This window comes from Sipha flava, unplaced genomic scaffold, assembly GCF_003268045.1.
Source record: "Sipha flava isolate LNK unplaced genomic scaffold, YSA_version1 176_pilon_pilon, whole genome shotgun sequence".
Classification (NCBI taxonomy): Eukaryota; Metazoa; Arthropoda; class Insecta; order Hemiptera; family Aphididae; genus Sipha; species Sipha flava.
The window spans coordinates 567,416-589,763 of record NW_020272062.1 but is presented as its reverse complement, the minus strand read 5'-3'; the positions used below and the strand labels follow the sequence as shown (position 1 = coordinate 589,763).

Genomic DNA, 22,348 nt, shown 5'->3' with positions numbered 1-22,348 from the left:
GGGGGGGGGGATATGGGGGATAGATCCCCCCCCTTGACCTTTTTTTTTCCTAAGTAGCTATAAGTTGTCTCATTTTCTCTAATATTCTTAATATGATATTACTTTCAAGCATGTATGTTTTCTGTTTTCTAAATGTTCTAGTCGTGGTAATTGTACCGCTTTGATAGTCTGATATACTAATCGCCACTAATCGTTTATCGTTGGCGGCATATACGACTATCAGGCATATACCTATATTATGGTGTACTGTATTTTGTACGTTTCTGTGAATTATTTTTCATGCAAGAGTGTTTATAATAAACCCGATAAGCAATCGGTAAACAAAACAAAATGACCATGAAGATCGTGGATTAACCATAGGGCGGCCGGGCGGGTTTATTTTTAGAAAATTTGTTACTAGTAGATTTATGGCTAATGTACAGATATATATATATATATATATATATATATATATATTTTATCTTATGATATCGTGATTCGTTAAAAGTAGATATGTACGGTCATTGGACGTTGACGGATAGCGACGCCGCGCCATTCCGAGTACTGACTTACTGCCGAATTGACTATTGTTCAACTTTATTTTTTGCGTCTTGTAAGTTGTAACTGTGAAGTTTTAAGACAGTATGAGTAATATTCAAAAACAAAAAAAAACTTTATTTTCTTATTTTAGTACAAATAAAAAAATTTGTTTGGAAAATGATGAGGTAATTATAAAGATTAATTCTATTTTGCCTTGATCCACACTAACCTCAATAGGTAACAAGTTAGGGGATTTTAAAAATGTATATTATGTACGAATTAATGGGTGTTAGGATGTATTATTATATATTTCATCCCCCCCTAGAAAAATTCCTAAATACGCCACTGCAATGAGTCAAGGAGACAAAAAAAAGACTAATTTTTTGATGAAGGAGTTGCGGAAGATATTGTGTTTCCAGAAATAAAAACAAAAGTTAAAACTTTTTTTTCTTATCATTGATGCTTTAATCCAGCGGTTCCCAGCCTTTTTAGTAGTGCGGACCACTAATGTCGTAGAAAATCTTTGAGGCCCACCAGTAGTAATATATGTATAATGTGCATATACGTCAGTTATTACAATTTATTTATTAAAAAACAATTGTTTATCAAAAAAAAAACTTCATTGAACCAGATTATTCAAGAGTTAAACAATTTAATGTGATTTTGGATTGTCCCCCACAAGAGAATCAATAACTGGATTAAAAATGAAAAGTTTTAGCCTTAAATCACTCAACATTCAATTTATTCCTACATTTTTTTTTTAAGAAAATTAAAGTAGAAAGCTCATTCACACAGACACACAGGTTGTCGAAATACAGCCCATCAAGTTTCTAAGTGAAATTTTAGAAATTGCTGGAAAGTCTTGCAGAATATTTAACTAGAATGGTAATCATGGTGTAGTTTTAAAAAACGATTTGAGAATCTGGTCACATGAAAGTTCAATCAACGAATCTTCTTCACTTACTGATATTTAATATTTTAAAAATATATATCTATAAGTAATGTTAATATAATATGATTCACGGCCCAGTACCACCTGTTCGCGGCCCATGGATTGGGAACCGCTGCTTTAATCAGTACATTAAATAATCGCAAATAAGCATACAAGTAATTAAATGAAAATTTTGATTTTTTTAAATTTAGAAAACATAGACCGAACTAAGCTTAGGTTAAAAGCTGAAAATTAATATGAAATATATGAAGATGACTTAGGAATCGAATTAATTGAAGAATTATTACAATTTAAACAAATGATTTCATGTATGCCAGAAGTCAAAAAAATTATTTTCACGTTTTATTAAAAGTATTAAAAATTAGAATATATGTTCGACATTTTCATCAATAGGAATTGCACTTAAAATATTTACAAGCGTGCCTTGTTCAAATTCAATTGGTAAATGTTCATTTTCTGTTTTGAAAAGAGTAAAAACATATATCCACTCATCATTAGCAAATGAAAAAACATCTTCATCGCTCTTCTGCATGGAATCTGAAGTAGTAACGAGTACTTTGGTCCATATATTTGCCAAAGATAAAGCAAGAAAAAAAATATAAAATATTGTTTGTTATTTTTATATATTAATTATGTTAGTGATTATTTCGTTATTAATGTTTTTAATTAAAATAAATTAATAATTATAAATAATAAATATTGCATGGTTTTTTTTTGTTTTCGTGATGTCTGGTAATATGGTGTCCCATGGAAATTTATATAATAAGAAAACAATTAGTAATTTAATCGTAGGACGCAAAAAAATGTTACACCAGGACGCTGAATAGCTTGACATGACTCTACATAAATAGTACACAACATATATTTTACATAATATAATATTGAATTTATAATATGTAATAGCATCATTGTACCATAAAACGGTTTAACTTTTTTTATTCTCATCTTTAATAGTCATTAAACATGTATATCCTAGATATCTAGAAGTTTAATTTTGTTCAAACAGTTCAAAGAAAATATTATTTTTTTAAGTCAAGCCTTATGATTATCAAAAAAAAATATACTTATATATTTTACCTAAATCGGTGGAACAGACCATGGGACCTCCAGAATCGCCTTGGCAAGCATCGACTCCACCATCAAGATTTCCTGCACAAAACATTCCATCTGTAATAGCCGTTTTACCGTATACAAAATCAGATTTACATATCTTCTCATCTATTATTGGCACCGAGGCTGATCGCAGACTTTTAGCGAAACCTAAACAATTATATTTAGGATACTAAATAAAACTTTTTTGATTTAACGTTATCATAAATAATATACTTGAGCCAATAGAACCGTCAGATCCCCATCCGGTAATGGTGCAGTTCATACTGGATTTCAATTTAATATTTTTATTAGGTAAACAAATAGGCTGTACATATTGATTAAACTTGATCCCTGCAGTCTTTAATTTTATAACTGATATATCGTTATTCAATTTTACGCTTCCTTCAAAATTATCATGGTTGTAAATTTCATCAATGTAAATATCTTGTTCAGAGTCTTCGTTTATCTATAAGCCATTAAATCAAACACAAATTCATTAACCCTTTAAGTAATACATAAGAATTTAATTTTCCGTCGAGGTACAAAAAAGTAGCCAAAATAATTATTATCTAAAGGAGTCCATACACGGGTCAGTTTTGAATGACAATCAACGTGATTTATATTCATGCCTGACTGTGTATGTGTATAACTGACAATCAAATTTTATAACAATGAAAATCAAACATTTTTTTATTGTTTTCATTAGTCAAGATGGTTAACTTTCATGATTGCTCGTGTATGTACTTGAATGTTAGTCGAATGAGCCGAAAAGTGCAGTGAAGTGCTTTATTGTATTACCAAAATAATTAATAAGTACCTATCAATATTATTAATTTAAGTACTATATATTATACTTTATGTAGGTAAATTGAATTGAAAGCCTATGTAAGTGTCAATAAAGTGTTCAATATAAACTTGAGTTTCAGCTCCCCCAATTCTCAATCACTATTTACACCAGATATGGAGAAGAGAAAAGTCGTAAATACCTTATGTACCTATTTTTTAAAAATATATTCAATTTTAAGTATACTTTCTTGTTCGGGTTTTTATAAATTATATTTTACTTATTTGAAACATTTTTTATATGTTTACTACCTTGTCAAAATAAATAAATAAAGCATTTAGATAACACTTTTAGTTTATTAGTTGGTACTTACATCCATATTGAAGTCACCAATTCTGACGTAGTATACATCTTTATCTAAATCTCGTACACAATGTGCAGCCGTTAATATGTGATATTTAGAAATAATAACTGCACCGCAAACATGTTCCGTTAGACCGGACGGTGTCCTCGATCTTATACTGGCCTGAATTTTATTATATAATTTATTATAATTCACTAACAATTAACAAGAGCTATAATAGATAAAATTATTTTAAAAATATTTTTACATACCTGCCAGGGATGGTCTCCCCTCTCAGAATGATATCCTAACGCTATTCTTTGTTGCATCATACTCTTCCACTTTGGAATCGTAACTAACCGTTTTCCACATTGACCCGGTAGCAGTTCTTTAAGATGTTTTTTTTTCGGTATTACAGCCGTTAATAATGAAGAATCTGCATTCTTTATGATTAACAAGCAAAAAATCAAACAAAAATTATAATATTTAAAAAGAAAACGCATTCAAAGAATAGGTACAGATGACAAGTATTAAGTGTCCAGAATCATTTGAGCATGTAACAGGCAGAGCGTATTTAGACTTACTCTAGGGGGGGGAAGGGTGACTCAAATTTTTTTTTCAATTCAGGCTCAAAATTTACAAGACAAATTTTTGTAATATTTTAATCGGGTGAATACTTAATATTTGTGGTTTTTTTTTAATCTAATGCCGGATCCACTTAGAATCGACTTTTGTATAGTTCTTTTTTAACAACTGTCTATGTTTTGAAAGTTACACTTGTGTCTTATTTGATTTTTCACTAAGTATGGACCCGACAAAAAGCCCAATTCAGTATTCACAACCATGCGTAATTTGATTTTGTTATAAAATGATCCACATTAAAAAAAATTGTAATGTGTATCTCACATACTCGTATAATCGATTCCTTAAATCGCCCCCTTCCCCCCCTAGAATACGCCCCTGGTAACAGGTAATATGAATGTTATATATATGTTAATTATATAGGGCAGTAATTTTAAACTGACGCTAAGAGGTCATATGTAGCTTATAGGAGGCACACAACAGAAATAGCTTAAACAAATTATTGTTAAAATTAAGAACAATAAAAATATATAGATAAACATAAAAAATTAATAATAACTACTAACATGGAATAAAAATTAAAATACCTACTAATAATAAAACATTTCGGAGAAAGATTTTGAAAATATGTAAAATAAATAATTTTGATAAATTACATGCTTTATTACTCATTGTATATTTTATTTTCAAGTCTTATAAGAAAATTTGTAATAACTATTATATTTGTAGGTCAGATCATTTTTTTTATAAAAAAAATTCTGATATTTGGGGGATTTCAACGCCTAATCACCCCCTCTTTCGTTAGTACTTGACTACATTGTTTAAAAGTAAAGATGCACTATTTTTGTCTTATTTCCTAGAATTTATTATAATCTGGGAAAGTATAATGCTAGTTACCTCCCTCTAAATCAATATCGGCCCTAAGGGGGGGAAGAGGTGTTATGTGGTCGCACCGAACCCTGTGCAAGTAAATTTTATTATGTGTAATAATTTATTTTAAGTTAATGGTTTTAAATTTAAACGCATTCACTACTAATGTCAATAACCACCTAATTTATATTACCAGACAGATGACAGTTTTTTTCAAGTTTTTAGTCTACCTATATAATTACCGACATTTTTTATTTATCAATTTCAAGTTTATTAAGGTATAAAATTTTAATATTATTGTTATATTGTTTTTATATAGTTCAATTTCAACACATTTTTGATATTTTGTAATTTTGAAGACTAATTATATAATCATAATATTTATATTTATGTATCTAAAATAATTTAATGTTAAATTACTTTTTTTTCGATCCACATGACAAATAACCGATACATCTTCATCATGTTTACAATTATGTTGTCCCCATTTTGCGTGTATACAATGTTCTAAAGAGGTTTCATTACCCGCACACCGCAATTGATCCAACCAAATCTGTCCTTTTCCGGGGCCAAAAGCTGCTTCTTTTTTAAACTAGATATATTTTAAATTGTTGAATAGAAACTACTAAAAAAGTAAGTAATTTTTGCTCAAAATTATATATTTATTCAAGTACAACTCACTTCAGCATTTCCTTTAAAACCTAGATTGTTGCAAATGACAAGTGCTTCGTTTATACCAAAATCATCATCACACACTGTTCCCCAAACACCAAATTGACGCACTTCAACCCTGCCTTCCATACCAGCTCGACGTTCATTTCCACCAACTAAACGTATCTCTAAAGGTGACTGTAGGTACCATAAAAAAAATATGAACATTAAAATACATACTTTTGGTAGAAGTTGATCGTCAATTGGACGAAAATAAAATAATTAAAAGAAGGAATTGTAACTTAAAAGTATAGAAAATTCGAAAAGGAATATAATACTAATGAGATAAAGATATTCAAAGTTAAATTGCTGGCATTAAGTAATTAAAATTGTTAATCCAGCGTCTTAACTTGGATTTTATCAGATAAATAAAAACAAAGAGTCATATAGGTATTTAACTTAATATTTTTTAATTTTTTTTATATCTACATTCTAATACAATTTAGTAGTTTAAAACAAATATATAAAACACTGGCATATGACTTAATATAAAATGTTCCATTATTATTTAATAACTAAAAGAGTTTATGCAAAAGATTATCCTTTTTTCTTTGGAGCAATTTTCTGAATAAATTTTTTTGGCGCTTTAGTTGTTGTACTAGTTGATGTAGTTATTGGTGTAGTAGTGACACTCACATTACACTGTTCAGGAGATTCATCTGACCCATCAGTACAATCTGTCACTGAATCGCACAAGAAACGTATTGGAATACATTCTCTAGATTTACATTCAAATTCTTCGCTTAAGCAAGTTTTTCCACCAGCTACTTTACACACAACTCCAGCCGACTGAAATTCGGTAATTCATAAACAATTAATTAGTAGTGATTAATAAAATATATGATTTTAAAACCTCTTGAATATTGCAGTCATGAACTCCCCATTCTTTAAACTGACAAGAGTACAATGATTTTTCATTTCCATTGCAATCAAGATCATCCAACACGAATCTTGTTTTATTAGGCACTCCAAAATAAGAATTTGGTTTCACAGCAAGAGAACCTGGGAAGCCCAGTTCTTGGCAGATGACATTAGCTTCTCGCAAGTCAAATTTATCATCACATATAACCCCCCATTCACCAAGCACTAAAAATATACATTTTTATTTAATACAAAAATATTAAATAAACTATTAATAAATAAATAAATAAATATACAATCAATTATTAATAAATATTATATCAAAATTACCTTTTACTTCAACACGTCCCTCATTAGTAGAATTACCACCAGCCAATCTTATTTCATATCCCATCATAGCTTCAGTACATTTTGTTTCATCACTACGATCTCCACAATCATTATGTCCATCACATTCCTATAAAAAAACAAAATTACTGTACCATTATATATTTATTTGGAAATATATAAATTATATACTTTTGAAAAAATACATTAATATAATACGTACAGTTACAACAAAAATTCATAGATTCTATTAGATACTAAACAGTTTTACTAATGACAAATTAGAGTTAAAAAAAATACCTTTAACTTGTCAATACAATTTCCATTATCACAAATAAATTTTCCTAGACAAAGAGCACTGTCCATTTCATAATAATTCCAATCTTTATTAGGTTCCAAAATTGTACTGCTATCATTTTTCGTTCTTTCATTCAATATACATGTTTGATCAACTTCACTAAAAATAATTCAATACTTATAAATTATAGTCAGGATATAATGGATAATGTTTACTGACTTATGTGAAAATGATAGGCACATAAATCCATTTGCTTGCATACAACGATTAGCACACGTATGAACAGTTGTATGAAGCCATTTTTCTACTTCGTGGTAGATTAATTTAGCCTCAGGAGTTTTAATAAAACTGTCTAAAGAATTAGAACAATTTTTTTCATCCATACCATTACTACAATCCTGAATATACAGATAAATTATATTACTATATTTATAAATAATTTCTACTAAATTAAATGTATAAAAATAACATAATTTTATTAGTAAAATATGTACCATTAGTATCTGCATTTTATAGAATATTATTAATATAACATGCAGATGCAATAACAACATTAACTTACTGCTTGATTATCACAAACCCAAGCTTGAGTGATACACTCATTAGGTTGACATTCAAAAAAACCCATATCACATTTTGGTTCTTCAATTAATGGCATGGCTAAAATGTAATAATATATGTATAATAATTGAAGTTTACTTTAATATTCAAATATTTTGTAAACAACCTCTAAATAATTTTGCAATAGAGTTACAAGGGGGTATGTCACAAAATTCACTTCGGACCATTCCTTCAGATGTTTGAACATAGCACCATGGCTGTAAATCAGTACCATCAGGATTCCTACACTTATTATGTTTATTTAATAATGATCTTCTAGTTTTTTCTGATACTCTATATTTCATGGCCATTAAAACTCTTTGATCTTCCCAGGATAAACAGGCGTTTCCAGTCGCAGTTGTATTAGCAGAACCAACATAGTCTGAACCAGCCCCAATTAAACAACCTAGAATATATTTCTCCAAATAAATAAGACTTGCATTATTATAAGAAACAATAAATACTTGAATATGCATTTTTATTGAAAAAAAAAAAAACTAACCAATATCATCAACATTTCTTTCACAAACATAAGGTAATCTATCAGTTTTTGTTCCACAATCAATTGCTTCCCAATAATAGTATTCAGAATCACATAATTTTGTGCTGTTTGGGTTAGAAGGACAAGGAAATGATTTTTGTAACACAATACATAATGCACGGTTAGATTTTATAACTGGTACAACAGTTTTTCTTAATTCCCAACCTAATTGCAAAATATATAATTAAATTGACTTACAATGTACATTTTTATAATTTTAATTACCTGGCCACCAATTTTGGTACACAAATGAATTTTCTGTACCTTCCCAAATCCATATTGGACTTTTTAAAAATGATAAGCCAACCCCAGAGGTTAGTATAGGACCTTCTGTTTTTTGTCTGAATAACCATTCAGATATAAAATCATTTTCTTTCTACAGAAAAAAACAAATATAATAAATTAAAATTTACAATTTTATATTATATTATGTTTTTGTGATGGCATAAGTAATACAATTGAAATTAATAAATACTTTACTTGAGAGTCAATGTCTAAAAGTTTTCCTCCTCGTTTGTGACAGTGTTCTAATGCTTCAGTTTTGCTGAATCCAACATCCTGAATAGTTTCATTTTGTTTTTCTCGAATAGGAACGAATAATTTATAACACTTTCCATCATATGATACTTCTTCTGGTTGACATTCTGACCCGGAATTTACTCGGCATTTTACCCAAACTGCATCTCTTTCTACATTGCAATTTTTACCTAAAAAAATGACAAATAATATGTTAGAGTATTATTAACAATGAGCAAAAAAATATGATTTACATATTATCAATTAGATCAGTGGTCAGCAACCTTTTTGGATCCTTGGGCCACATTCGAAAATTAAAAAGGGTTCATGAGCCAATACAAGAAATTGACATGATATTCAATAAAATTTCCTAATTTTGGAATTTAATGAGGGCTGCGTAATAGAAACGTGTAAGCCAGATATGGCCGCGGGCCGTCGGTTGCCAACCGCTGAAATTGATAGTTAATAGTTAAGTACATTAAAATCATATCAGATACAGCATGATATAATATCAACTCTAAATTAATTATTATTTAACAAATTACATATATTAATTAAATATATATTTCATCTTCTTTAATTAAGACATTTAAGAAAAATTATAAATTATAATTTACTAATATGTAAATTTATTTTTATATAATTAATTTTAATAAATATCAAAAAATATCAGGTTTATATTTTCTTAGTCTTACTTATATATTATAGGATAAAGTTAAAGAAAATTAAAATTTGATAACCTGTATTACATATATAATTATACATATATTAATTTTTTAAAATTATAAATTCATTTATAAATATTTACTTATAAAAAAGGGAACAAGTAATATAATATTACTATAATAGAAATTGAATTATGATGTTAGATACCTAAATGTAGAAAGATAAATACCCAAATTTGTATTTGTATGGGTGACTTCAAAATATATTGTCCTGAATGGAAACAATGTAAAATTGTTATCCTTCCTTAAGATATAATATTTATCTAAATAATGCTTAAAATAATTATAATAATAAATGTAGAATGTTTTATTTATATGAATAATAACATAACTTTTATGAAATTTTTATTTAGATTTAACACTTCAGTAATAGTTATATTTGATAGTAAAAATAATATGATACATAACTGAACATAAGCGCAACATGAGCCCAAATATTGGAGGTACTGAAATTTCTGAAAATAAAATTGATAGTATTTCACAGTAATTATAATGGATGGACCTAAAAAAAAATCAGTTTCTAAAGACCTTCTTGCACATTTGTAGCTAGAACAACATGAAGCAATATTTTATACATTGAAATTCAGAGGAATGTAAAATGTTTTTTATCTAATATTTATATACCAACTATAACTTTCAAGCATTTAAAATGTGATTGTTCAAAATTTACATAAATTATAGGTAGGTATAACTTGTTAATTTTTACTTACTATTTTGAAGTTTACAGTTATGAAATGCACTTTCTTGCCCATTGCATGATACTTTTGTAACTCCTATGTTTCTCAATAATGTAGTTGGATTATCAGTAGTAACAGTTAAACCTTGCCATGTTTGTTCTGATCCTCTAATTAAAATATAAAATAATTTAATATCAGAATCAGTTTAATTATAAAAATCAATATAAAGTGCTAAAATATTATACCAACTTATACCTTTTAAATCCAAGCTGTTTACAAACAATATCGGCTTTATTAATTGTCCAAGAATTTATTTCATCACAAACAACACCCCATTGAAAAGGTTTCTCTTGAACTTGTAAAAATCCTTCATTGTTTTTAGGACTTCCTCGTAATCTAATTGACTGAGTATTATTAGGTTTTAAATCAATTCTCACTGTTATATTATTTTTTATTAAATTATTCATCCCCTTAAGAGGTGTATCTATTATAGAAGAGTTTGGTAAAAAATTATCTGGTAAATCGACTGAAGATGGATTTCTCAAGACTTTAAACTGTCGATTTTCAGTAGGCAAAGTTTCTAATAAGGCTATATGGTCTTCAAAAGTTTCTTTTTCAGTTACTAAATCAGTGCTACTATTTTTATAATCAAATTGTTGTCTTAAATCAATAGGTAGGTTATAATCTTCAGTTGTGGCTGATGTAGTTGTAGTTATAACAATTCGATTACATTCTACATTATATGGATAATCACACACAGATATGGTAGGGTTAAATAACGTACCAGGACCACAATTCATTTCAAACTGTCTACCACTAGCACAACTTATAAATTTTGAACAATCTGTTGGGTGTGGTTTAATACCACTAAACCCTTTTGGACAAGAAGAAGCTGATGGTGGTGAGTATACGATGGATTTCTGAGAAGGAGATTGATTGTTATCTATGTAACTAAGATTTTGAGTCAAATCCAAATTTTTATTTTTGTTAAGGTATTGTATTGTATTATAACCAGAAGAACCTTTATCATAATTTAATTGTTTGGATGATATGGTAGTAGGTGAATTTTCTAAGGATAATGTTGGCTGTTCTATGTTATCAGCAGTATAAGAAACATTAGGAACCACTATTTTAAACTGTTTATTCATTTTTGAGTCTACATATATTTGTCTATTTTGAGGTCTTGGATATGAGTTTTGCTGTGATTCAGGTTGATTAACATTAGAAGAAGCTAAATAATCAGGTGAAGGATTTGAGTTATGACTATGACTATTTGATAATGATAATGGTTGTCCATGATCTAAATAACTTTGACTTGAGTCATAAGTATTCTGAATATGAACTTGTTTGTTCTGCTCTATTTGTTGTTCATGACCTAAATCAAAGGTCAATGATGGTTTGCTCAGAAGATTGTGAGGTTTTTGAAATTCTTCTTGTTGAATTTGTTCATCTGTATAACCATTAGGATAAGAATTTCGATTGACACCTTTTTTTCCCTTAAGCTGTCCTCGCATCCAAGTATTTGGATTAATGTTAGGAGGGTTTGATAAAATTGACTTTTGATTTCTGTCATAAACAGTTTGAGGAATAGGTAAATTTTCTTTTGGTGAAGGAAATCTAATATTTTGATGTTGATATTTTTGTTCTTGTTCATTTAAATAAGTATCTTGAGTTTCTGGAATATTATCATAATTATCAGGTGTATCATAATTAAAATGGGGTTCGTAATTGGATGTTTCAAAAACACCAGGTTTTTCATTATTATTTTGATTCAGTTGAAATTGAGATCCTTCAACATTTGACTGACTGTTTGAAATCAGAGAACTTTCTTGTGCTGGATTTGCAGGTCTATTATAAAAATTTTTTGATGGAAATAGATTAACATTTTGTCCAGCAGGAAACTGCTGATAAATTGATCCTGGATAATTTGTGTTGCTACCAATTGATGCTGATTTTGATTGTAAATTTTGTCCGATAGGGAACTGCTCTTGAATTTGTCCAGGATAATTTGTATTACCAAAAACTTGTTGAGGTTCAGTTAGAAGGCTTGGGTTAAATACTTGCTCATTAGGTGAATTATAGGGTGCAAATTTATGGTTTTTTTTCATGGGGCTAACCAACTGTGGTTTCCCTTCAATATTTGAATTAGCATATATATTATCTTGAAAATCAGAACTGAGATGTGGTTTATATCCTTCAGAATGTAAATCATATTCTGGGGTAACAACAGAATCAAAATGTTGGGAGTAATCATCAGATTTTAACTGTTTATTTCCGGTTAAAAGTGATGTTCCAGTTAAAGGGTAAGTAGATTGAGGTTGATCCTTATTTGAAAATTGAGGTTGATAATGGTTTAATGATGGAGGTTGGTATTGATTTAATGATTGAGGTCGATATTGATTATTATTTATAAATAAACGATCTTGATTGGATGTTTGAACATTTAAATCAAAATCTTGACTAGGATTTCTGTTAATAAATGATGAATCAACTTTTGATGGACTTCCATCCAGACATTGTACTTTAGCAGGAAAATCACATTCTAAACTATTAGGATTGAATAAAGTACCTGGTGCACATGATTGGACAAACCCACGACCTTTAAAGCAATTTAAAAATTTTCTACAGTCCGATTGAATTGGAAATAATGCAGTTGATCTTGGAGGACAATTTTCACCATCCCATAATGGAGCTGCATTATTCTAAAAAAAAAATTAAAAAAAATTAACAAGTTTGTTTTATTCCATAAAATAATTATTAAAATTAAATTCTAATATCATTGTTTATATTCTTTACATTAGATTGTTTAAAAATTGTAGAAGCTATAGGTTTATGTTCAGGTCTAAAGTTTCCTTTAAAGCCACTGTTTTTTATTCCAGTATTACTGTTAGCATTGAATGCTGCCCAATTCAATTGTTCTTCAGTAAGTGATGGTTTAGTTACTATTTCTGTATAAGTACCAATCTAATACAATATAAAAAATGTAAAAGTATATTTAAAATGTTTTATTTATATTTAAAATACTTACACACAATACTTCATAATGTAACAAAAATAAAATTGTTATTATAGTATAAACCTTCATGTTGACGTGCTAAGGTGAACTGAAGTCTAAAAGTATTACCATTATTCTTGGTTTTGTATGATGTTAATCTAGAGTTTAAAGAGCAAAGGTTAAAATAACAAAAGTGAAAAATAAGACAGTTATACATGCCGTTCTAATCTGTATGAATACCCTGTAATTAATAATATTGCTTTGTTCGATATACCCAGGGTATAGATAACCCATTTTTTATCTTTAATAAGAAAAAATTTATAACTTAAAATTGTATTTCTATAAAATAAACAAAATAACAACAATGGATATTATCTAAATTTCGATAAACCATAAATATAAGATGAAGTAAAATATTATTATTAACTATTTTTCATAAGAAATAAAATATTGATTAGAAAATATATAAAACTAATGATGTTTTACTCATGAGTCATGACAATAAAAAAAAAATCTTAAATTACATAATTTATCAAGACTAATTTTAAAATGTATAAATAATTTACATTAAGTAACCCGTATAAACAACTAAAATAGGTATCTGAAATACAAAATAATTTGTCAACAAAAAGTTAGTTTAGCAGTAGTTAAATTTAGATAAAATAAGTTTCTACCTACAGTTTTTTCTTAAATTATAATTAAATTATTACTTTAATAACTTGGTGTTCCAGCTACTACTAATGTTGGGTTGTGAAATGTATTCATCAAACAAATCTACATAAGACATTGCACCCAAACAATAATATATGTAGTAGATAAAAAATTGTGTACCTATTATTTTACAATATAGGTACTTTATAATTTATAAAACCTAAAGAACCAAACAAAATAACACATATATATCCAGTTACATGATTATTTTATGACTGAATTTAAAAGAATAAATAAACTGCATAATAGTAACAATAAGTCGAACATAATTTATAGAGCAATGTCTAATCTATAATAAATAACAAGTATTGTCTGCCTACAATCACATGATTAAAAAAAAAATTTAGAATACACACACATTTTAATAATATGGTATCAACATTCTACAAGATAATGCAAAGTAATTAAGATTAGTTTATTTGTGAAATAGGTATTTAAGTATTAATAAATGTTGTAAATTAAAAGATAATCTAAAATTAATATACCTACTGTATTTATAAAACGTTTATTGCTTAATAAAATATTTATCATAATATTTTCTTTAAACTATAATTTATTTACTTAAAAAATATCAAAATATTGATGTATTTATTTGTTATTTAACATATAAATGTTAATTGAGACTAAAAATAAACATTACACACAACCCATTCTGATTGATCAAAATTTTATAGATCAGAAATAATGGAAATTACAATGTACTACTTACATAAGAATTGCATACATTTTGCTAATTTTGTATCATGTATTTTTTGTCGCATCATACATGTTATTTTTTATAATAAAACAATATTGAGTGAAAATAATTCGTTATTATTTGAAATTATGTAGTAAGGTTCATATTTGCTCTTTGATAATATAAGTTGGGAGTCGGAATGTTAATTACTTATATTACTTATATATTTGAATGGAATGATGACCATCAAACAATACATAGAAAATCCGCTACGAAAATGAATAATATATTTTTAACAAAAAGTATATATGTGGAAGCAGTAAGACGATTCGTTTAAAAAGCAATTTGGTTTATTGCAAGATTGAAAAAATTAAAATTTACGTGAATACTCAAATATTTCGGCGATGTCAGTGGTCGAGACATTTAAAGATATAATGAAGGTAACAACCAAAGAAAATAGATTACAAAATTATAATCTTCCGAAAGTTTAGATCAACTCCGGAGCCCAACACAAACGTGAACGTTGAATACATATTTTCGCGATACCACCTGTAGCGCCTATTCTCAAAATTGTTATCGATAATAGGTAATATTAATAGAGCACTCAGAAGATTACTTACATAATAGGCAGTTCAATTATATATGATTTAACAGTATATGCAACACTTTCCATTAGAAAACCCTTGCCAAGATTTTATTCAATATAAAATGTGTAAGTAATTTGATAAAACTTCAACCGTCCAACTGTTAGTGTACAAAAACGTCAATTTCCGAGAATTGGCTATATATGTCAAAGCTTCAATATATTTGAGTTTACCATGAATGGTTAACAGATTTATTTCAAATTTTCTAAAATAGAGCAGTCGGCATTATGCTCTTATTAAATATCAAACACTGTGGCTCATTTTACCAAAGTGCCGATTAACGTTGGGGGTGAGGGTCATTAAATCAGTCAAAAAATATAACTATAAAAACCCCTAGAACAAGAGTGTAAGTAAAGATTATTTATGGGGGGGGGGGGGGGGGGAACTCTCAAAACCCATCCTTACCAACGCCATTGCACTATCATTCACGTCTCATTTTTTTTTAATTTACATGTCGATGACTTTATAAAAGACGTAATTATATTTTTATAATGTGGTGCCGACTTTGGAATTACTAAACTCTAGACTGTTAAATGACTGAGTTTTCCCCCTCCTCTCAATGACAACACTGATGGTTGAAACTTGAGCCATATTTAGAGAATAATATTTTTATTTAGCTTGGTTGTACAATATAGTTACAATATATAAATTATCATTGATGTTTTAGTCTTAATTTTTAGATCATGCTACATAACCTTAAATATTTTTGTTTCAAATAAAAAAATAATCTCCAACCACAGTCAAAACAATATAATCAAATATACATTGATTTTTTTTTTTAACACAGAAAACTCCAATAAGAGCTCCAATAAAGTAAATATTCACAACATATATTTAAATATATAATTAGGTAAAAGTTGTGTCATTGATGATTGGTTGCATTATCAAATACAGTACAGAGTAAAACCAGCAAACTAGTAAATATATTTGTATAATTTTAAAAATATTATAACAATTCCTTATAAATGTAAGTCCAATTCATTTTTTATTAATATATTCAAGAATATGAAAAATAAGGCTATAACCTAATGTATAACCATCAATACATTGATTGTTATTAATACATAATATTTTGAAGTAAAAATTATTTATATATGATTATTACCAATAACCTTATTATTACATATTAATATAAGGATTTAGATTTTAATACACTGGATGTGTATTATAACTGGAACATAACCGGATGAAACATTATATATTTGTGAATATAATTAATTAGTTATTAAAGATTAGAAATCAGATTTTAATGCATAATTAAATTATAAAAAATATGGAAAATAAAATAAATTTTAATAGAATAACAGTTAAGTTTAAGTTATGATGCAAAATATATTTATTATATTTATATATTTTCAAAAAAATAAAAATAAAAAGAATTTACATTTAATTAGACATAAATCGTAAAAAAAACAATCACAAATAAATTCAAAATTTTTAAAATAAAAAAAATATAATTTATTTTAAATATAATAAGATAGTTAGGTTACATAAGAAAAGAAACAGTTATTTTAAAATAATACAACATTTACTTAAATATCACTTGCAGCTCTTAAGGTAAAGGTAAAGGTATAATTTCTGTAAGTAATATTTATTTGTCCTCATCTTTTTCTTTATAAACAACTACACCTCGTGAAATTAGTTCTGGAATTTCAACTGCTAGCCATGGTCCCAACTAAAATAAAAAAAAAAAAAAAAAAATAAATGATTTATAGCATTTATTATATATCAAGCTTATTTAACACTTGATATGTGCATTTAAAACCAATTTAATATTATATATGATTCATAAGTGAAAAACTAAAAACTTACACCAAGTGCTAAAGCATGAGAAATGCCAAACTTTGGTACATTTCTAGCCCACAATGGTTTAAAATGATCAGAAAGACATATTTTACCACCACGATACATTTTAGCAGTTTTACCATCAAGTTCAGGTAATGCAATTTCAGGTGCTGTAGTTGGAAATGTAACTGGAATCTATAGAAAAATACTGGGTAAAAGTTTAAAAAAAAAATATCACACAACATGCAGACACCTTACATCAAATTCAATGTCAAATTCATATTTAAGTTGATTATGAAACACCCAACAGTTCCCAAACCATTTAGTTCCTTCCTTGTTTGATTCTAGACGAAACCAATCATTATCAGCTGCCTTGTTGTTTTGAACATACTATGAATAATTTAAAAATGTTTCATAGCAAATAATAATACATGTATCTTACAAAGTAGCGTATTTTTGAGGAGGAAAGGTTCTCAGGTTCCTTCTTCTCAGAAGAAAAAAAGGTTCAATCATAAATGACTTGTTATGAAGGTACAGAGAAAAAGAACATTCATTTAGATAATATGGTTGTCATTAACACTTAATTTTTTTGTTTATAGTACTTGAATAATATAATAGTACTAATGAATTTAATAGTACTACGAATAATATAATTGTTAATTCATACTCTAAATGCATTTTTGATAATATTATAAAATCACTAATTTTTTAGAAAAATTTAAGACCCCCAACAAAAATTTAAAAAATACGCCACGATTATATATTACCTTATATGTATTATATTGTACTTACTTGGATCAAAGACTGATATTCTTCTTTTAGTCGTTGTGGCCATAAATCTACATCTCTAGGACCTGCTTTTGTTTTTAGAAGGGGTATAGACGACAAAGCTTGTTTAGTTTTTTCCATTATGTCATAAGAATTAAAAATCTAGTTATGTCAAATTTAGCAAGTAGTAGTAATAGTTCTGTAATAATAGTAATGTACCAATTTCTGCCTTTCGAATGCTAAAACTAGTCCAACACGACAATTATACCGAATTAATTTAATGATAAACATTATAGATAAATGATAATAGATAAGGATGATCACGTGTTGGTTATTGAGGATAATTACCATAGAGTGATAAGGATTATAGTGAATTAACCAAATAAAATATAGTAATTGTTCGAATTTTCAATTATTAATGATAGGAATTTTGTATCAAAAAATTTGCCTGCCCAGGCAGTCACGGCTTTAGAGACTTATCGGGGGAGGGGACATTTTAAGTATTGACTGATAATAATTGTTTCCCCAAATTAGTACTGAGACACAGTGACTACGTTCCTGTATTATGATAAACACTTCATATTAATATCATTATATGGTTTTTTTAGGAAAAATAAAATTATTAAGTAGGTATCTAATTAAATAATCGGGATTTTACAGTTCACAAGGACAAAAATGTATAAAAATATTTAAATTTTTTAAAAGCCTCGAGGGAGGAGCTATGGAGCCGTGCCTGGACCCAGAGCGTAGTTGGAGCTCAATTAAGGGGAAGGCAATTAAAACATATCACAGGTATAAATACTTTATTATTGTATTTGGTTTAGACGGGTCCGTATTTAAATCATTGCTGCCCAAGGGTAGGGTCGGCGTTAAGGAGAGGCAAAACGGGGCATTTATCCAGGGCATCCCGCTTAAAATTTTAATTGAAAAATATTTTGTATGAAAATCTCATTAAATAAAACATGAAACGCGTGGATCGCCTGGCGAGTGCGATTTCTTGAGAATTTCGTTGGCATTCTACAAAACAATATTATATTAAGCCGGGTTTACACGACGCGAGTCAAGATTCGACATGTTTCGCTCTATCTGAACTTGCTTCGGATAATAAGCAAGTCAAGCAAGGATACCTTTGCGGTGAGCGGAAGCTTAGTTGGTATTTGGACGCGCATCAAAAAACATTCGCACATTTGTTTCGCGTCGTATAAACTACTTTGAGCGTCTTGCCTCACACGTAGGGATGGCAATTTATTTGTGACGATCGATGTATCGATTTATTTATTACAAAACATCGAAGATGACAATATCAATAAATTAAAAACCATCGAAATCGAGAACACAATGTATTTAGAAAAAAATCGATGTTTTATAAAAAACAAACATACATTTTATAGGACAAAAATGATTATTCCTTGCCATAGCCCACAAGCTAAATTAATTATAAACATATCAACTAAATTTATTTACTTATTTATTAGAAACATTAAAAAAAAAAAAACATTGTGTAAAAAAATTATATAAATACAATTCACAGTCAAATATAATCACAATAAATTCGTAAGTTATAACAACATTTTTATATATTATTTTAAATGGAAACCAATGTTGTCATTCATATTGAAGTCAAAATTGATCGGGTAAGTTGTTTAAAAAAATCAATTTTGATGTCGATTTTCTACATAATCGGTTTCATTTATTTATTTTTGGGAAACATTTTAGTTTACTTCTATAGTTAGGTATTATAGAATTACAAGGCTATTATATTATTTTTCTAGCGATAAGACTATATTATTATGAATTAAGATTAAAATACAGTCATCCTGACTTGTTTTATTAACCAAGTTAATATTAAATTATAATTATACGTATATCTATATTTTATTGTTTGCAAATGAATAATTTTAAAAATATTTTGTGAAATACCTATCCTTGAACATAAGAGATAAAGCAAACATTGGTAAACGTAACACATCGATGCAAAATATAGAAACTTAACCATCGATGTTCAACATCGATTTTTTTTAGTTTAAAACATTGATGTTTTTTTGATATCCCTACCAGAGATATATAAACATGTTTATATATCTGTGATCCTTACTCACACGTAGCGCCATGGATCAAAATCAATGGACTGGCACACGTTTTGCCACCATCGTTGCCATGCATAAATTGTGCTTGCCAGTGGCGTATTTAGGAATTTTAGGATAAGGGCAACACATATTTTGCCGCCTCCCCCTCCCCCAGTAAAAAAAACTAAAGAACTTTTGTCGTTATTTTTTAATAAAATCTGTAAATTGTACACACTCATTTATAAAACATATTGCTAAATCATTTGGGTAAGTTTTTTGCAATACTTCAGCATCTTCTCTTACTTTTTTTGGAGTAATTTCATGTAACTTAAAAAAGAAAAGAAATTTTTTCACTAATTCATCATAAGCAAGTTTCCTTCTTTTTAATTCATATAATTGCTTGTCAAGTATAACATAATAAGTATTTATAATCAAATAGTCTCGTTTTGAAAATAATACTTCATTATCATTATTTTCATCAGTATGTATTTTCCTTTTTCTTTTCCGTTTATTATGATCGTTGTAATCCTATATTTCAGATTATTTTATGGCAATGTCTTCTAATATTTTGAAAGAATTTTCATTTCTTAAAAATTCAATATAATGAATTAAGGATTGATATAGTTCAACAACTGTAATTAAATCTATGTCAACAGACTGTAGCTTCTTACTGGTTTTATTTACACGCTCTAAAATGTTAGTCCAAAAGATTGTCATAAATACTGTTTCAAGGCTGTTGATTTTTTTAAGTAAGCTAACAGCTTCTGACCTTGTTGAACGTTTTTCATTAATATTATTTGAAATTTTATGTAGTGCTTGTACTATATTATTCCAATTTTCGGATAAAGAATGACAAGCATCATCACGGGCTGACCAACGGGTTGCTGAAGGACTTTTCACGGTTCCTTCTAATTCAGACCATCTATGTGTGGAAGCTGTAAAAAAGTTATATATATTTTGAATAATGTCAAAAAAATCGCATGCTTCACGTCATGCACTAGCTGCACATGTTCCAATGTGAATGAGTAGCACAAGGAATAAAATTGGCTCATAGATTATTTCTTTAATTCTGGCTTATAAGCCACTATATGCACCAACCATATTACTTGCATTATCATAAGATTATGCACGTAAAAATGCTGGATCAAGATAAAAAATAGATAACGTAGTTAAAATTTCATCAGTAAGTTCTTCCGATTTACGTCCACTGTTATTCAAAAAACACATAAACCGTTCAATAGGTGTTCCATCATTTTTAATATACCGCACCACAAATGATAATTGATCAACATGCGATATATCTGGCGTTGAATCCACTATTATTGAAAAGTATTTTGCTTTTTGAATTTCTTCCACTATAACTGTAAAAACCTGATCAGCCATTACAGTTATAAACTGTTCAAATATATTAAGTGATAAATAGGTTAGGTTAATTAAATTAGGCTTTTCCTTTATTGCCAAATTTTTCTATATGTGTAGCTAGAAATGGGTCAAATAGGGCAATTAGCTCCAAGGACATTAAAAAATTACCAATTTGATTACAACCAAATTTATCAGTTTTGCTAACTCTCCTTAAAAAATTTTTCCAGTAGTTATTTTCTCCTTCTATTTGTGATATTAAAGTACTATCAATTCTTTGAGCTACTTTTCCTCTGTCTTTCATAGTTAAGACATTAGTTTTTCGAGTGAGAATTCCTATGTGAGGTAATTCTTTTCTCCAATCAGAAAACCCTACTTTTGAAAACACTGATGTCGAACTAAATAATTTACAAGGAGCACAGAATACTGACCCAGTACTTTCAGAGTAAACAAAGTAATTTCTCTTCACTTTTTCACCATTAAGAAGGACCATATAAAATAATGAACAATATCGGTAATGTACTTTAAGAACTCCATAATTAACATTTTTACTTGCTCTTTTTGATTTTATAAAGTTAATAGTTTCAATATTTTGAGATATTCCATTAACTGATATATAATTTCTTGTTGCATCATTAACACACCAGTATGCGGGGTCATCACTTTAAAAAAATATATAATTTAAATCAATTATAATGATAGAAATATTCAGTTAAAAATATATATATATATATATATATATATATATATATATATAGAATAACTACCTGGGTGATATCAAATTGCTAGTGATATTGTCAACATAACTGTTATTGAAATCAACAAAACCAACAGAGCAATGTTTTTCATTTGAATCAACATTATCAATATCATTAGATTCAATTATTTTATTTTTTTCATCATCTGAGAAAAAATTGTATTCATATTATTAAGTTATATAACTATA

At 27.9% G+C, this 22,348-nt stretch overlaps 3 protein-coding genes across 5 annotated transcripts in view; all 3 read right to left on the bottom strand.

The window, feature by feature from the left end:
• The window catches only part of LOC112680434, a 17,282-nt gene extending 3,070 nt beyond the window's left edge, over positions 1–14,212 (bottom strand). For 2 of the 3 annotated variants that reach the window (XM_025550524.1, XM_025550525.1), the window contains exons 1-21: positions 14,104–14,212; positions 13,427–13,551; positions 13,195–13,362; positions 10,654–13,100; positions 10,432–10,565; positions 8,961–9,187; positions 8,706–8,856; positions 8,442–8,645; positions 8,067–8,345; positions 7,902–7,999; positions 7,559–7,737; positions 7,342–7,498; positions 7,045–7,171; positions 6,707–6,939; positions 6,490–6,642; positions 5,824–5,991; positions 5,563–5,734; positions 3,963–4,132; positions 3,721–3,873; positions 2,798–3,029; positions 2,549–2,731 (exon numbers count right to left, since the gene is read on the bottom strand). In XM_025550524.1, coding sequence (XP_025406309.1) covers positions 2,549–2,731; positions 2,798–3,029; positions 3,721–3,873; positions 3,963–4,132; positions 5,563–5,734; positions 5,824–5,991; positions 6,490–6,642; positions 6,707–6,939; positions 7,045–7,171; positions 7,342–7,498; positions 7,559–7,737; positions 7,902–7,999; positions 8,067–8,345; positions 8,442–8,645; positions 8,706–8,856; positions 8,961–9,187; positions 10,432–10,565; positions 10,654–13,100; positions 13,195–13,362; positions 13,427–13,483 — 5,692 coding nt within the window. In that variant the 5' untranslated portion in view covers positions 13,484–13,551; positions 14,104–14,212. Of the gene's footprint in view, positions 1–2,548; positions 2,732–2,797; positions 3,030–3,720; positions 3,874–3,962; positions 4,134–5,562; positions 5,735–5,823; positions 5,992–6,489; positions 6,643–6,706; positions 6,940–7,044; positions 7,172–7,341; positions 7,499–7,558; positions 7,738–7,901; positions 8,000–8,066; positions 8,346–8,441; positions 8,646–8,705; positions 8,857–8,960; positions 9,188–10,431; positions 10,566–10,653; positions 13,101–13,194; positions 13,363–13,426; positions 13,552–14,103 lie in introns of those variants that run through there. The other variant, XM_025550526.1, reaches the window with a different exon arrangement.
• A 2,674-nt stretch (positions 14,213–16,886) lies between these two features.
• LOC112680339 (ubiquitin-fold modifier-conjugating enzyme 1) lies at positions 16,887–18,289 on the bottom strand. The gene is made up of 4 exons (XM_025550398.1): positions 18,002–18,289; positions 17,468–17,599; positions 17,237–17,404; positions 16,887–17,099 (listed from the first exon to the last, which is right to left on the bottom strand). Exons 1-4 carry the CDS (start codon positions 18,116–18,118, stop codon positions 17,016–17,018), a joined length of 501 nt encoding a protein of 166 aa, XP_025406183.1. The 5' UTR covers positions 18,119–18,289; the 3' UTR covers positions 16,887–17,015.
• A 1,576-nt stretch (positions 18,290–19,865) lies between these two features.
• On the bottom strand, positions 19,866–22,284 carry LOC112680300. Its single transcript, XM_025550350.1, has 4 exons — positions 22,170–22,284; positions 21,574–22,064; positions 20,715–20,978; positions 19,866–20,629 (listed from the first exon to the last, which is right to left on the bottom strand). The coding sequence occupies exons 2-4, from the start codon at positions 21,893–21,895 to the stop codon at positions 20,604–20,606; spliced, it is 612 nt and encodes a 203-aa protein (XP_025406135.1). The 5' UTR covers positions 21,896–22,064; positions 22,170–22,284; the 3' UTR covers positions 19,866–20,603.
• Positions 22,285–22,348: the final 64 nt, after the last annotated feature.